The sequence below is a fragment of the Rhinatrema bivittatum genome, chromosome 7, assembly GCF_901001135.1.
Source record: "Rhinatrema bivittatum chromosome 7, aRhiBiv1.1, whole genome shotgun sequence".
NCBI classification, from domain to species: Eukaryota; Metazoa; Chordata; class Amphibia; order Gymnophiona; family Rhinatrematidae; genus Rhinatrema; species Rhinatrema bivittatum.
The window spans coordinates 279402967-279418336 of NC_042621.1; the positions used below are offsets into that span (position 1 = coordinate 279402967).

A 15370-nucleotide genomic window follows, 5' to 3' on the forward strand; every position below is an offset into this window, starting at 1 on the left:
TTTATAGTCCAATCAGGTACCGTCTCTGGGGTGTTGCCTTCTTCCGGTATTGAGCTTGCCAAAGCACATGGTTGTGAAATATGTTGCCAGCAGAATCAGGAAATACATAGCTCAGGCCTAAGGCCTATCTACACTATTCACTCATATGTGAGGACTACCATCCTGCTTGCCCTGTGAGAAAGCAAAGTTGCTTACCTGTAACAGGTGTTCTCCCAGGACAGCAGGATGTAGTCCTCACGAAACCCACCCGCCACACCATGGAGTTGGGTTCGCTAACACTTTATTTTATTTTTTCACTCGTACTTTTGCTACAAACGAGACTGAAGGGAGACCCTGTGTGGCCATGGGGATAGTGGCATGCTGTGCATGCTCACTGTGCCAGTCAAAGTTCTAGAAACTTTGACAAAAATGTTCTGTGATAGGGCTCCATCCGATGACGTCACCTATATGTGAGGACTACATCCTGCTGTCCTGGGAGAACACCTATTACATGTAAGCAACTCTGCTTTCTCTTACACCCCACCAGACACGTTCCCGAACAGTCTCTCTCTCTCTCATGCACACACACACAGGCTTCCCACTCCCATGCCCGCTCTCTCCATATGCACAGATTTCTCATTCCCATAATCACTTTTTCTCTCACATACACACACCAGTCACCTCACCAACCAGTCTTTCTCTCATGCATACACTCCCACACAGGCTTCCCACTCCTATGCTTTCCCTCACTCACCCACACAGCTTCTTACTCCCATGCTCTCTTACATACACAGGTTTCTCACTTCCATGCTTTCTTTCACACACACATACACACCAGTCACCTCCCTGACCAGTTTCTCTTTCTCTTACACACACACACACACTCCAGTCATCTCTGACCAGATGTCTCTCAATCATACTCATTTATTTATTTATTTTTTATATACCGACATCTGATCTCAATTGAGATATCACACTGGTTTACATTCAGCTCCTGTAGGTATTTCCCTATCCCCAGAGGGCTTACAATCTAAGTTTTTGTACTTGAGGCAATGGAGGGTTAAGTGACTTGCCCAAGGTCACAAGGAGTGACAGCAGGACTTGAACCTTCAGATTTTGCTCTGGACCCACGCTACTGCTCGGGGGCCGAAGCTGCTGCCGCTATTTTTCCATGCAGCAAGGCTCTTTCTCCTTCCTGCGCCCCCTACTGCACCTGTCCCCATGGCCCTGTTTTGGGCCATGGGGACAGGTGTGGGAAGAAGAAAAGCCCAGCCGCAGTTGCCAGTCTCCACTAATACTGCTGCCGCTCCCATCCGGGCTTGAACATGCTGATAGCCCAGCTGGCAACAGCAGCAGTGGAAGATTGCCTGCCTCTTGCTTGGGCCATGGGGACAGGTGCGGGAAGAAGAAAAGCCCAGCCACAGTTGCCAGTCTCCACTAATACTGCTGCCGCTCCCATCCGGGCTTGAACATGCTGATAGCCCAGCTGGCAACAGCAGCAGTGGAAGATTGCCTGCCTCTTGCTTGGGCCATGGGGACAGGTGCGGGAAGAAGAAAAGCCCAGCCGCAGTTGCCAGTCTCCACTAATACTGCTGCCGCTCCCATCCGGGCTTGAACATGCTGATAGCCCAGCTGGCAACAGCAGCAGTGGAAGATTGCCTGCCTCTTGCTTGGGCCATGGGGACAGGTGCGGGAAGAAGAAAAGTCCAGCCGCAGTTGCCAGTCTCCACTAATACTGCTGCCGCTCCCATCCGGGCTTGAACATGCTGATAGACCAGCTGGCAACAGCAGCAGTGGAAGATTGCCTGCCTCTTGCTTGGTGAAGGAAGAGGAGGGAAGTGCAGCAGGAAATCGGTAGCATGTAACACACCGGTTGAGAACCGCTGCTCTAGACTATTTGACTCATCTAGTCTTTGCTAAAAAGACAGGATTGGCTAGCCTGCTTTTAGTAACTGAAAAGGCTGTTAGCTGCCATTCTATGATCTACTTTGGAGGCATCAGTGTTTTGATATTCCTGCTCTTAAGGAAAGGGCAGTATTGGGAGTGACTCCCCCACTGAAGCTGCCATCATCCACACAAGTGACACCTAGTGGCTGGATTTAGGGCCCATGACTGCAGGGTTCCAGAAGGACCCCTGGTGCATGGCCCTTAGCCAAGGACTGGTGCTGTAATGGCTGGACTAGGGTAAACTGGGGAAGGAGATAAAAGGGGGTAGACAAATCTCAGTAGCTGAATGAAGGCTGGCTCCAATTTGAGCTGAAGGTCCAAAAAAGCAGGAGGAAAGAACCAGGTAAAAACCAAAACAAAACGGGGCCATTAGCACAAGTATTGGTGCATGCATTCTCCTGACTTGTACTTCATACAGATAAGTGCTAGCATAAGTAGAAGCATCTTTCTCTAATTAGGATAAGAAATACAAAACAGGATGATCTGGTTTGTCCACACGAGAGAACATTTTTTTTCTAAGCCAAAGCTGAACATACTTTAAACTTCAATATAGGTGAAAGAAATAGCTGTGGAACTAATGTGGTTTAAAATAGTGTCCTCTACATGCATTTTACTAAATACTACATTTAACATTGAGATTTCTGGCCACTTTCTGAGACAAGTCTATTAACAATTAGCCACTAGCCAGGCACACCTGGGTACTGCTACTTCTTGCAGTGATCAATAAGGACATAATTAGGATGGTACGCCTCAAAAGCTGTCCTGGCCCCTCACCCCCTGAGTCAGTCTGGTTTTCAGGATATCCACAGTGAATATACATGAGAGAATCTGTATGCATTGGAGACCTAGTATATGCAAATTGATTTTGTGCATATTCATCGTGGATATCCTGAAAATGTTGAGGGTCCCCTGGACTAGGATTTGCCCAGGTACTTCATGTGACCCAGATTGGATGCGAGGCTTGACCATTGGCCTGACTTATCATAGCACCGGCTGTGTCCTCATGTCCTCAGTCTATATTCACCTGTTTGTTTTCTTTAACAGATTTTTAAATGATGTCCCAAAGCTCAAAAAGTGGGGTGAAGCCATGATGGAGGATCCAGCTGTTAAAAAGTTACGTATCAGCTCTGAAGATTTTGAAGCCTTTTTGAAGCTGTATAGGGAGAATAATCCTGAATGTGGAAATGTTGGGGTCTCAAATATATAGCCTGCATGTCTTGGTGTCTTACCCACCTCTTGCATTCTCAAGAGGGCTGAGGTAGGATTCTGCACATTACAACTCTGGGTCTCTTAATCTTTACCAGTACAAATCTGCTTGGAAAGCAAGCACTGGCCTGCAAGAATCTGAATTGTATATTTTGTCTATAAAGTGATTTCCTAACCCCTCTTCTAGACACCTTCAGCAGATTGATATAACTGGTCCTTTTAATCAACTATTGCATCTTTTCTTTCGCTGGATGTCTGCTTGAATTGTTTGGAAAAATGGTATGTTGAAAATAAAAACATAAAATGTCTCAAACCTGTTTTTGTTGGTGTCCTGTCAATTGGAGTTGAAAGACTACACTAGAACGTTATTATCTTCTGACTTTATGTATTTTCTTCAGACTACAGTAAGAACATTGTCAAGTACAGATCAAAGAGAATTTGTTGTAATTTTAAATTTCACCACCTGGCTGTCTGCCTTGTTTCTAATTAGTCTTAATTAGACTATGCATATTTTCTAACACTTGACAGGAAAAACTGGCCACGATGCTTAAAACTTGGTGTGGGGGAGGGGGTCAGAAATGCCAGTCCAGTAGTTCTACTGCCTAATCCCTTGAATTAAGAAACTAGACACAACAATCAAGTCAGCTGTTGCATTGTGAAAGCTGAAAACTCAAATAGTAATCCTATTTAGAACCAGGGTTAAAAAGCAATGAATGAATTTTCAAGTTTTTCATCCTAAAAAAATAACATTCTCAAAAGACAAGCAGGATTGTTGCGGTCCCGGTCGTGGCACTCGCGACCGGGGCCTTACCTCTCGGTGCCTGGCATCGGGTCCTGCCTCGTGGTGGGAGCTCGCCGGGTTCCGGGCCTGTTCGGTGGTGTCCCTGCGGGGGCAATGACATCGGGACGCTCCAGTCAGCCGCCCTCCTCCTAGGCGTGTGCACGCGCAAGGAGGCCAAAGATATAGGGCTCTTCCCGCCACTCGATCCACCCGCTCCCGTGACGTCAGACGCCGGCAAGTATATAAGGTCAGCGCCTGCCTCTAGCAGACGCCTTACAACGAGGTTACCTTGCGGTTCCTAGTTGCTGTGTGCATCGGAGGTTACTAACTTCTTGCCTGTAGCCTTGCTTCAGTTCCAGCCAGGTTCCTGCCTCAGTATCCTGCTTCAGTTTCAGCCAGATTCCAGAGACTTGCCTAAGTCCCAGCGGCCGGGCTCCTACGGGCTCCTCCCGGGGGAGTTTCGGCTTCCAGGGTGAAGACACCTCTTCTGTTCTCCTAGCCCTAGTAGCTCGACTCCCACAGGCTCCTCCTGGGGAGTACGGGTTCCCTGAGTGAAGGCCAGCTCCTTCACCTGGCCTGGTGTCCGCCTCCCGGCCTGCTCCCCATCACATGGAGACATTGTCCACCTTTCCCAGTCTCCGGCAGGCCGGCCCAAGGGTCCACGTACAGTTAAATCACAACAGATTGCAAGGCCATGGACTCGGCGGACATGTCCGGCCTTCAGGCCATTCCAGGAATGGCTCAACGAATGCAACAACAGCAGCATTGCCTTGATGTGCTAGCAGCTACTGTGGAGCAACTAGCTGCCTGCCTGGACACTATGCCCTCGGACCCCCCCGCCTGCTGCGCCACCGGCTCAAGAGGGAACTTCCAGCCCTGTTACTCAGCTACCCGCACCTTCACGCTATGCTGGGGAAGCGAAAACCTGTCGAGGGTTTTTGAACCAATGCTTCATACGGTTCTCCCTGCTTCCTCGGCAGTTCTCCACTGATGCGGTCAAGGTAGCTTACATCCTGTCTTTGCTTGATGGGAAGGCCCTAGTCTGGGCTTCCCCGCTATGGGAACATAATGACTCCTCTCTCGAGGATTTGCCACGGTTCATCTCCAACTTCAAACAAGCCTTCGATGAACCGGCTCGACTAGCCACTGCTACAACTGACTTGTTGCAGCTACGTCAGGGAGTACGCTCCATGGCGGATTACGCTATGGATTTTCGCACACTCGCTCAAGAAGTGGGATGGCGGGACGACAGCCTCAGAGCCATCTTCCTGGAGGGCCTGGCTGGGCGAATTAAGGACAAGATGGCCGCCCGTGACCTTCCGGAGGACCTCAATGGTCTTATAGAGATGGCGGGCCGCATTGACCGTCGCCTTCAGCAGAGAGCCAGAGAGTTATAGCTGGCCAGATGCACTCCCTTGTCGGCTCCTGCGTCCACGAAACCATTGTCCTCTCCCAAGACTGTGTGTCCAGAATCTACTTCCAGCGAGCCTATGCAGTTGGGGCGTGCCCCACTCTCCTCGGAGGAGAGACAACGTTGCCGTACACTCGGCCTTTGCCTTTATTGTGGTCAGAAAGGTCATTTCCTGGCGCGCTGCCAGGAGTGTTCGGGAAAACGCCAGAACCTAGGAGGTCAGGAGAAGCTCCTCCTAGGTTGTGCTACAGCTCCTCAATGTACTGTACCTATTACCCTGGAGTACCTGGGAGGGTCCCTAGAAACTCTCGCTTTTCTGGATTCCGGAGCAGGAGGTAACTTCATTTTGGAAAATTTGGCATCAGTTACAGATCCCTGTGCAGCGTCGGGAGACGCCTCTTCGGATTACCTCCATCCAGGGAACCCTCCTTCCAGGCCGCATCACAGCTTCCATGGCACCCATCACCGTACACACCGGGGCGATCCATTCGGAGGAGATAGCCTTCTTGGTATTGGAAAAGGCTGTCCACCCCGTAGTGCTAGGGTTGCCGTGGCTACAGAAACACTTTCCCACCTTCTGCTGGGATACTCTGCAAATTACTAAGTGGAGTCCGTTTTGTTTCTCCAACTGCCTAAAGGTACCCAAGGCTCCCAGCCTTCCTCTTCAACAAGCTGCCATCGGTCCTCCAGCACCCTATGAAGACTTCACCGATGTGTTCTCTAAGGCCAAGGCGGAGATTCTTTCTCAGCACCATCCCTTCGATTGTGCCATTGATTTACTTCCCGGAACAACGCTTCCTCGGGGTAGGGTATATTCCTTGTCCCTACCCGAGACTCGGGCCATGACAGAATACATCTCGGAAAATCTGGCTAAAGGTTTTATCCGCCCGTCCAAATCGCCAGCTGGGGCGGGTTTCTTTTTCGTGAGTAAGGCCATGCATAGACTATCGGGGCCTTAACGCGATCACAAAGCGAAATCGCTATCCTCTCCCCGCTAATACCTGAACTCCTGGATCGACTACAAGGGGCGAAGATTTTTACGAAGCTAGACTTGCGAGGTGCCTATAATTTGGTCCGAATTTGTCCGGGAGACGAGTGGAAAACCGCCTTTAATACCAGGGATGGGCACTATGAGTATCTCGTGATGCCCTTCGGATTATGTAATGCCCCTGCGGTCTTCCAGCACCTTATGAATGAGGTACTGCGAGACCTCCTGAACACATCAGTCATCGTCTACTTAGACGACGTCCTAATCTATTCCCGTGATCTAACGTTGCATCGCCAGCAGGTTCGTCAAGTCTTACAGATCCTCAGAGACAATGGTCTGTACGCTACACTGGAAAAGTGCACCTTTGAAGCTACTTCTCTGCCTTTCCTGGGTTACATAGTCTCGGCCTCCGGATTCCAGATGGACCCGGAGAAGGTAGCCGCCATTAGAAACTGGCCTCGGCCGAGAGGATTGAAGGTGTTACAACGCTTCCTCGGCTTCGCAAACTTTTATAGACATTTCATTCCAAACTATTCACGTACTGTGGCTCCGCTCAATGCCCTCACCGGGAAGGGAGCCAATGCAGTGGACTGGCCCGACTCCGCCAGTCAAGCGTTTGAAACCCTCAAGGAGGCTTTCCTGCAGGATACTTGCCTCCGCCACCCTGACCCACTTCGACCATTTGTGGTGGAAGTGGATGCATCTAATGTCGTGGTTGGGGCAGTGCTCAGCCAGTACTCAGACTCAGGACAACTACTTCCCTGCTCCTATTTCTCAAGGAAATTCTCGCCCGCCGAGAACAACTACTGCATTGGAGACAAGGAATTACTGGCCATAAAGCTTGCCTTCGAGGAATGGAGGCAGTGGTTGGAGGGAGCCAACCACCCCATTACGGTGTACACTGACCACAAGAACTTAGAATTCCTGTGTCAGGCACAACGCCTGATCCCGAGACAAGCCCTAGGTCCCTGTTCTTCAACAGATTCAATTTCACCCTGCGGTACCAGCCAGCCTCCAAGAATGTCCATGCTGACGCCTTGTCACGTTCCACCGAACTGGAGGAGGCCGAGGAACTGCCCCAGTATATCTTGGACCCTGCTAAGATCAATCTCTCCTTGTCCTTGGTGAGTTCCCAAGGGAAGCCCGTAGTTCCACGACGCTCTCGCAGAGCGGTTCTTGTCTGGGCCCACGACTCCCTCACAGGGGGCCATACCGGCCGTGAAAGGACTCTCAACCTGGTCAACCGGTTCTACTGGTGGCCCATGATAAAGCAGGATGTCTGCGTGTTTGTAGATTCCTGTCCTACCTGCACCTTGCACAAGCCACGCACAGGGAAACCTTGGGGCCTACTACAGCCATTACCCATCCCGGTGGAACCATGGACTCACATCTCCACTGATTTCGTGGTAGACCTCCCAGTTTTTGAAGGGAACACGGTCATCTGGGTGACGGTGGACTGGTTCTCTAAAATGGCTCATTTCGTTCCCTTGCAGAAATTACCATCAGCCCTGGAACTGGCTAACCTGTTTGCTCAACATATCTTTAGGATCCACGGCTTACCACAGGACATAGTGTTGGACCGAGGTCCTCAGTTCACTGCCCGATACTGGAGAGCCCTGTGTAAGAGATTCAATGTACAACTCAGCCTGTCCTCAGCGTTCCACCCCCAGAGCAATGGGCAAATCGAACGTACCAACCGGACCCTGAAAACGTTTCTTCGCTCGTTTGTCAATGAAAGACAGGACAATTGGGCAAAGCTAATGCCATGGGCAGAATTCTCATATAATAATCACACACACTCTGCCACAGGAAGCTTGCCCTTCCTTATTGTCTATGGGAAACAATTGCGCCCGCCACTACCTCTGCCTCAGCCTAGTGCCTTGCCCGTGGTGCAACTTTCCGCCCGACAATTACTTTCGCTATGGACGTCTGTCCAGAGAAAACTTGCCACAGCAGCCAAAGCCACTAAAAGATGGGCTGACAAGCACCGGCAACCGGCGCCTATCTTCCTTCCTGGAGAACGGGTTTGGCTTAGCACAAAGAATCTTCAGCTCCGAATCCCGTCCAGAAGACTAGCTCCAAGATTCTGTGGGCCCTTCCGTATTGCTGAGCGTGTAGGGGCAGTATCATATCGGTTACGCCTACCCTCCTCCATTCATATACACAAAGTGTTCCATGTGTCTTGGTTGAAGCCTCTTGTTCTCTCCAGGTATCATCCTAGAGTTCCTGATTCCACGGATCCCTCTGTGCCTGACGAACCTACCTACCAAGTCCGAGAAGTCCTAGATGTACGGTTCCATCACCGACGCTGGGAGTATCTGCTTGCCTGGGAGGGCTGTGGTCCTGAAGACAACACATGGGAACCAGCCCGCAACATCCTGGATAAAGAACTTCTACGACAGTTTCATCATCAGCACCCAGGTAAAACTGGCCCTGCTAAGAGGGGGCGTAAGAGGGGAGGTACTGTTGTGGTCCTGGTCGCGGCACTCGCGACCGGGGCCTTACCTCTCGGCGCCTGGCATCGGGTCCTGCCTCGCGGTGGGAGCTCGCCGGGTTCCAGGCCTGTTCGGCGTCCCCGCGGGGGCAACACCATCAGGACGCTCCAGTCAGCCGCCCTCCTCCTAGGCGCGCACGCAAGGAGGCCGAAGATATAGGGCTCTTCCCGCCATTCGATGCTCCGCCCGCTCCCGTGACATCAGACGCTGGCAAGTATGTAAGGTCAGCGCCTGCCTCTAGCAGACGCCTTGCAACGAGGTTACCTTGCGGTTCCTAGTTGCTGTGTGCATCGGAGGTTACTAACTTCTTGCCTGTAGCCTTGCTTCAGTTCCAGCCAGGTTCCTGCCTCAGTATCCTGCTTCAGTTCCAGCCAGGTTCCTGCCTCAGTACTCTGCTTCAGTTCCTGCCTCAGTACTCTGCTTCAGTTTCAGCCAGATTCCAGAGACTCGCCTAAGTCGCAGTGGCCGGGCTCCTACAGGCTCCTCCCGGGGGAGTCTCGGCTTCCAGGGTGAAGACACCACCACTGATCTCCTAAGTCCCAGCAGCCGGGCTCCTCCCAGGGGAGTCTCGGCTTCCAGGGTGAAGCCACCTCTTCTGTTCTCCTAGCCCTAGTAGCTCGACTCCCGCAGGCTACTCCTGGGGAATACGGGTTCCCTGAGTGAAGGCCAGCTCCTTCACCCGGACTGGTGTCCGCCTCCCTGCCTGCTCCCCATCACACGGAGACATTGTCCAGCTTTCCCAGTTTCCGGCAGGCCGGCCCAAGGGTCCACGTACAGTTAAATCACAACAAGGATGGTAGTCCTCACACATGGGTGACGACATCAGATGGAGCCCGATAAGGAAAACTTATGTCAAAGTTTCTAGAAACTTCATTTTCTAGAAACTTCATTTTCTTCTTTTCCATGGAGCTGTGAGCCTTGCGGTTGTTTGAGCTCTTAAAATTTTGGCCTTTTGACCTAGTGGAAAACTTTTTTCGCATTTTCTTTCTCTGTTCCTTCACTGGGTCTCTCTTGGTGCCTTCCCATAGTGTCCCCAGTCAGAGTTTTTGATGTCTTCAGGCAAGTTTCCTTTTGTGGTTGGTGCCCACTGGTCATCACCTGCCACCATCACTTTGTCATGGCCACGTCCTGTCTTCGCCGATGCCCCAGTTCCTGCGGACCATGTCAGTCACTGATCCGCATGAAGTCTGCATCCTCTGCCTGGGGGCATTGCATGATGTCCAGGGTTGCTGCCTGTGTGACCAGATGACCCCAAAGGAGCACCCATTCGGGTTGAAGAAGCCCGACCTATCGACATTAGCATCTAATAACCTCGGAGCCACACTGATGGACACCTCGCCATCGACATCAGCGAGGCCATTGGTTCCGTCAAGACCAGCATTGGATTAGGGGCACCAGAGTCCAACCACTGTCTATCTCCTCCAGATTGAGGATGACAGGTTCATTGTCTTTGACCTCCGCACTGGGAAAAGACTGGGCAAAGCATCGTGGTAAGACTAAGAAGCATCGGCACCGGTCCCCATCAATGTGTGGGAATGTATGGCTTTTGCTGCAATGCCCCAAAGTGACCCTGTGGTGAGGAGCGCCAGTCCTCCATCGATACCCAGGGTCTGCTACTGTCTCCACCAGTCTTGGTGCCAATCCCCCTCACAAGTCTGAGGAAAATCTGGCCACCCCTGCTTCCTCTCAGTTGGTGTTGGCATCAGCAATGTTCAAGGAAGAGCTGGAGCGTCTGGTCCAGCTGGTGGTGGAATGGGCGCTGCAGGGCCACGGTCCCATGGAACTGGAGCTGGTACCATTTCTGTAGAAGCTCAATGTGCTCATCGACTCAGCTGGCATATGTTTCTGGGTAGGCACCTGTGCCCATCAGTGCACTGGAGCCACCTCCTACAGATACGGTGGTCGTCACCAGTTCCTTAGAGGAGGAAGATCACAGAGGCCCTGTTCAGTTCCATCTGTGTGCCTGACCTCTGGCTGTTGGCTGAATACCTAGGGCCCCATCCCCTGTGACATATAGTGAGGCTGAGGGGCCCTCATAGCGCTGCTGGAGAGCCTAGGATGGGTAGTCAACACAAACAAAAGTTCACTACAGCCCTCTCAGTCGTTGGAATAACTAGGAGTCCAATTCGAGACCAAGGAAGACAAGGTCAGTCTGACCCCCACAAGGCGATTAAAGCTGGGGAACCGACTGCAAATATTACTCAGCGATCCTCGTCCCACAGCATGGGATTACCTGCAAATCCTCGGGCTGATGGCGTCCACTCTGGAAGTTGTGCCATGGGCGCGAGCCCACATGAGGCCACTACAGCGCTGGACTTTCCAGTGTCCGGCGGGAGTAGGAGATATTGCCTCTATAGCCGTATAGAGTGCTGGAAACTGAAAACCCCCTTCTCGCCTTTGCTGACCTGATGACTCCTTGATACAAGGCTGATGACACGAAGGGTGCTGGATGGCATATGCAATCATGTGGTATGTAAATACCTTTCTGTAAATAACGTCTATTACCATGATGTCACATTAATAAATGATGTCATAGATATTGTGTCAGAATACCTTACTCTCTCATTCCCAACACAGTTGATGGAGGATGGATATGGACTACTGGAGCTTGGTTCTCATGGGGGAGGGGGGATGGGATGGATCTTCGAGGGGAGGGAAGAGGTAGGGGAGAAGGGGGAGATGAAATATTGCTTTGTGAATCACCTGAGCAAGTCTCAAGATCCTACGGTGCTAAGATACACAGCACCTAGGACAGTGATGGCTAACCTATGACACGCGTGTCAGAGGTGACACGCCGAGTCGTTTTGGCTGACATGCGCAGCGTTTCAAGGACTATCGGGAATTTTTTTTATTTTTTTTTTATCGGCTGCGCCGAGCCTTTTCTTTTTCATCTGCGCCGACCCTTTAAAATGTGTTTTTTAGTTTCCCCCTACCCTCCACCAATGCCCCCGGGCGCAGGGAGGCTCATGCGGCGCAGCGATGAGGCTCAAGACAAAGATCGCGTTCAAACGCGCTGATGCTCCTCCTCCTTCCTGCCTGTGCGGCCCCGGAAGTAAACGTTGCCGGAGCCGCGTGGGCAGGAAGGAGGAAGAGAATCAGCGCGTGCAGAAGAGGAGCCACCGCGGGTCGCTGCGAATCCCAAGTCGCAGCGGCCCAAGAAGAAGAAGAGGCAGAGGCCCGGTAGCAGGGCTGCCGCGGCCCGAGAAGATCAGGGCCGCTGCAGAGCCCAACCTGCGGCGACCCGCGAAGAGGAGGCCCAGAGGTGAGAGAGAGGCTGAGGGCCCGTAGAGTGCGTGTATGAGGTGAGTTGAGAGAGAGGACCTGAATGTTTGCAGAGACAGCATGTGAGAGCCTCTGTGTGTGTGTGTGTGTGTGTGTGCGCCAGTGAGAGCCTGTGTGTATGAATGATTGTATGAGAGAGAGCATGTGCCAGTGAGAGCCTGTGTGTATGAATGATTGTATGAGAGAGAGCATGTGCCAGTGCGAGCCTGTGTGTATGAATGATTGTATGAGAGAGAGCATGTGCCAGTGAGAGCCTGTGTGTGTGAGAAAGAGAAATGCATGTGAGAATGAGAACCTGACTATGTGTTTGAGGGAAGAAGATGGAGAAAAAAGAAACAGAAAAAAAGACAATATAAAAGGAATTGGCAAAAAAATAAGAAAGGGAAGGTGAAAAAAAAGCCTGTGACCAACCAATTAGAAAACTAAGATCAGACAGCAAAGGCAAAAAAAAAAAAATTTACTTTTTAGTGATTGGCACATGTAATCTTTGGGAATGTGCAAGAATAGCACTTTCTCTATGCGGATCTCACAATGTACGAGATCAACATGGAGGAAGTGGAAACACACGGGGCCTGCACAGAGGAGGCAGCAGAATGGACTTCAGTGTCAGTAGCAGCAATCGGCACCTCCGCAATAGCCACGCGGCATCAGTGACAGTGGCAGCAGAGGAATGAGAGAGGTTCTGAGGTTGCTGGCAAAAGAAAGCGAGGGGGGGGGGGGGGGTCTGCCTTTAGTGTGTGAATGTGAATGAATGGGACTCTGCCTGGGGGTGTATGTGTGTGAATGCATGGGTGCCTGCCTGGGGGTCTGTGTGTGTGAGAATGAATGTGTGCATGCCTGGGAGATGGGGAGGGAGTGTTGTGAACATGAATGGGAGCCAATAAAAAATCAACTGACAGATGAAGTTTGTAACGCTTGCTTGGACTTGAAGTGTACGAAATACCAACCTTCAATTGAAGATTTAGCCAATGAAATTCAGCAACAAAAAAGCAACTAAGCAGGTAAGGTAAAGAATTATTTGTTTTTGCTTTATTAATAAATACAGTATATAAAAATTATAACTTTGTTATTGATTAGAGCTACAAATATCACAAAATTATGGATTTTTCTAGAAGTGACACACCACCCGAGTTATGCTCGGTTTTTTTATGAATTTTGACACACTGAGCTCAAAAGGTTGGCCATCACTGACCTAGGATATTCCTCTCTAACAGGTCGATCCAGTAAAGTGTGCTCCGTCGGAGCGCACTGTCACCCTGCTCTGGACGCGTGTTTTCCCTTACCCCTTATTCAGTAAGGGGAGGAAAACACGCGGCCCACCCGCGGCACCTAATAGCGCCCTCAACATGCAAATGCATGTTGATGGCCCTATTAGGTATTCCTGAGCGATCCAGTAAGTAAAATGTGCAGCCAAGCCGCACATTTTACTCTAAGAAATTAGCGCCGCCCAAAGGTCGGCGCTAATTTCTTCCGGCGCCAGGGAAGTGCACAGAAAAGCAGTAAAAACTGCTTTTCTGTGCACCCTCCGACTTAATATCATAGCGATATTAAGTCGGAGGTCCCCAAAAGTAAAAAAAAAGTAAAAAAAAAAATAAAAAAATTTTGAATTTGGCCCGCGGCTGTCGGGCCGAAAACCGGACGCTCAATTTTGCCGGCGTCCGGTTTCCGAGCCGTGGCTGTCAGTGGGCTCGAGAACCGACGCCGGCAAAATTGAGCGTCGGCTGTCAAACCCGCTGACAGCCGCCGCTCCAGGCCAAAAGGAGGCGCTAGGGACGCGCTAGTGTCCCTAGCGCCTCTTTTTCCTCGTTTGCACCGCGTCGCCTAATTTAAATACTGGATCGCGCGCACCGGCGAGGGGCCGGTGCGCGCGCCGGGAGAGCGGGCGTTAGTCCGCTCTCCCACGGACTTTACTGGATCGAGCTGTAAGTATGATTGATTATGGGTGTACCTCTGAAAATGGTTGCAGGGGGAAGAGGGAGGGGGTGATTCATATATTGGGGAAACAAAGTGATCACACATGTTGGCATATGGCTTGAGATGACACCTTTGCCACAGTTTGATGGTTCTTTATTGTTGCTAGTTATGTCGGTATGTTCTCACCATGTATCACTTAATAAAAAACATTTGAACAACAAAAAAAACAAATGTAAGCGTCGGCTGTTAAACCCGCTGAGAGCTGCCACTTCTGTCAATAAGGAGGCGCTAGGGATGCGCTAGTGTCCCTAGATCTTCCTTATTACTGCAGGCCCTCATTTAAATACAGAATCACGCACCCAGGAGAGTGGCCTGGGCGCGTCGAGAGAGCAGGCGCTCGCCTCGGAGCACCGGCTCTCCCGCGAATTTTACTGAATCAGCCCGATAGATAGTAATGCTCACAGCTGTAAAAATGCCATCCACTGCAATATAAACAGGCTTAACGGATGAGTAACAGTTTTAGCACTTCTGTTCAGACTCAAGAGGCAGAGCAGCAGCGGAGCTCTGCTCCAGCCCCTCCCCTCCAGGCAACCTACAGGCAAGAAGAAAGGTGCAGTTGAGTATAGCAGACAAAGCAAAGAACTGCCACTCTACTCCCTAATCCGGCTCTGTCCTATGCTGTAGGAAGGAAGAGAGGGCGTGTGTGATCCAGAAGATGAGCAAAAAACAGACTTCCCCCAAAAAGAGTTGAAAGGCCAAGTTTGAAACTTGTAGGTAGTAATACCGATCAAGTCTTCAACCATGGCCTTGATGATTAGCGCTACTGCTCCCAAGTTTCAAACTTGTGTTAATCCAACACTTTTTTCGTGTCTGTGCTCAAGCCTTAATTTCAGGCACAGTGACCCTGAATAGGTATTCTGCCACTTCCCCCAGGAACTGATGGAGTGGTGCAGAGCTGGCAGTGTAAATCAGGGATGGTTCCCTTGCAGAAATGGAGTGTGAAGACTGTGTGTGCACATCTGTGTGTGTTGGGGGGGAGAGAATGCTCACACCCAGCCCTGGCCCTTGCCTGTGCTGCAGTTCCACCTCTTTTTTTTTTTTTTTTAAGCCCTGAATATAAAACATACAAATATTTTTTAAAGTGATAACTGCAGGCTCTCCCCCCTCTCAAAATGTCTTGGGCGACTAGAAACCAAAAAGAGGGTAAACTTCGGAGGTTTAAACCTGACTTATGGCCACTGTGCTTAGTAGTGGCTGTGTCTTAGGCTGATTTCGGGTGCTGATTCAAAGGAAGTTTTGATGAAAAGTTCCCAGTTCTGCACATCTGGAACGCAACAAATCTTCAGTCATCCAGCCTGCTGTCTACA

General features: G+C 50.7%; 1 protein-coding gene across 4 annotated transcripts in view; it reads left to right on the forward strand.

Moving 5' to 3' along the window:
* The window catches only part of LOC115095953 (glutathione S-transferase omega-1-like), a 41147-nt gene extending 37702 nt beyond the window's left edge, over nucleotides 1–3445 (forward strand). For 3 of the 4 annotated variants that reach the window (XM_029610333.1, XM_029610332.1, XM_029610334.1), the window contains exon 6: nucleotides 2971–3445. In XM_029610333.1, the coding sequence (XP_029466193.1) occupies nucleotides 2971–3133 (163 nt within the window). In that variant the 3' untranslated portion in view covers nucleotides 3134–3445. The remainder of the gene's footprint in view (nucleotides 1–2970) is intronic. The other variant, XM_029610335.1, reaches the window with a different exon arrangement.
* The last annotated feature ends 11925 nt before the right edge of the window (nucleotides 3446–15370 follow it).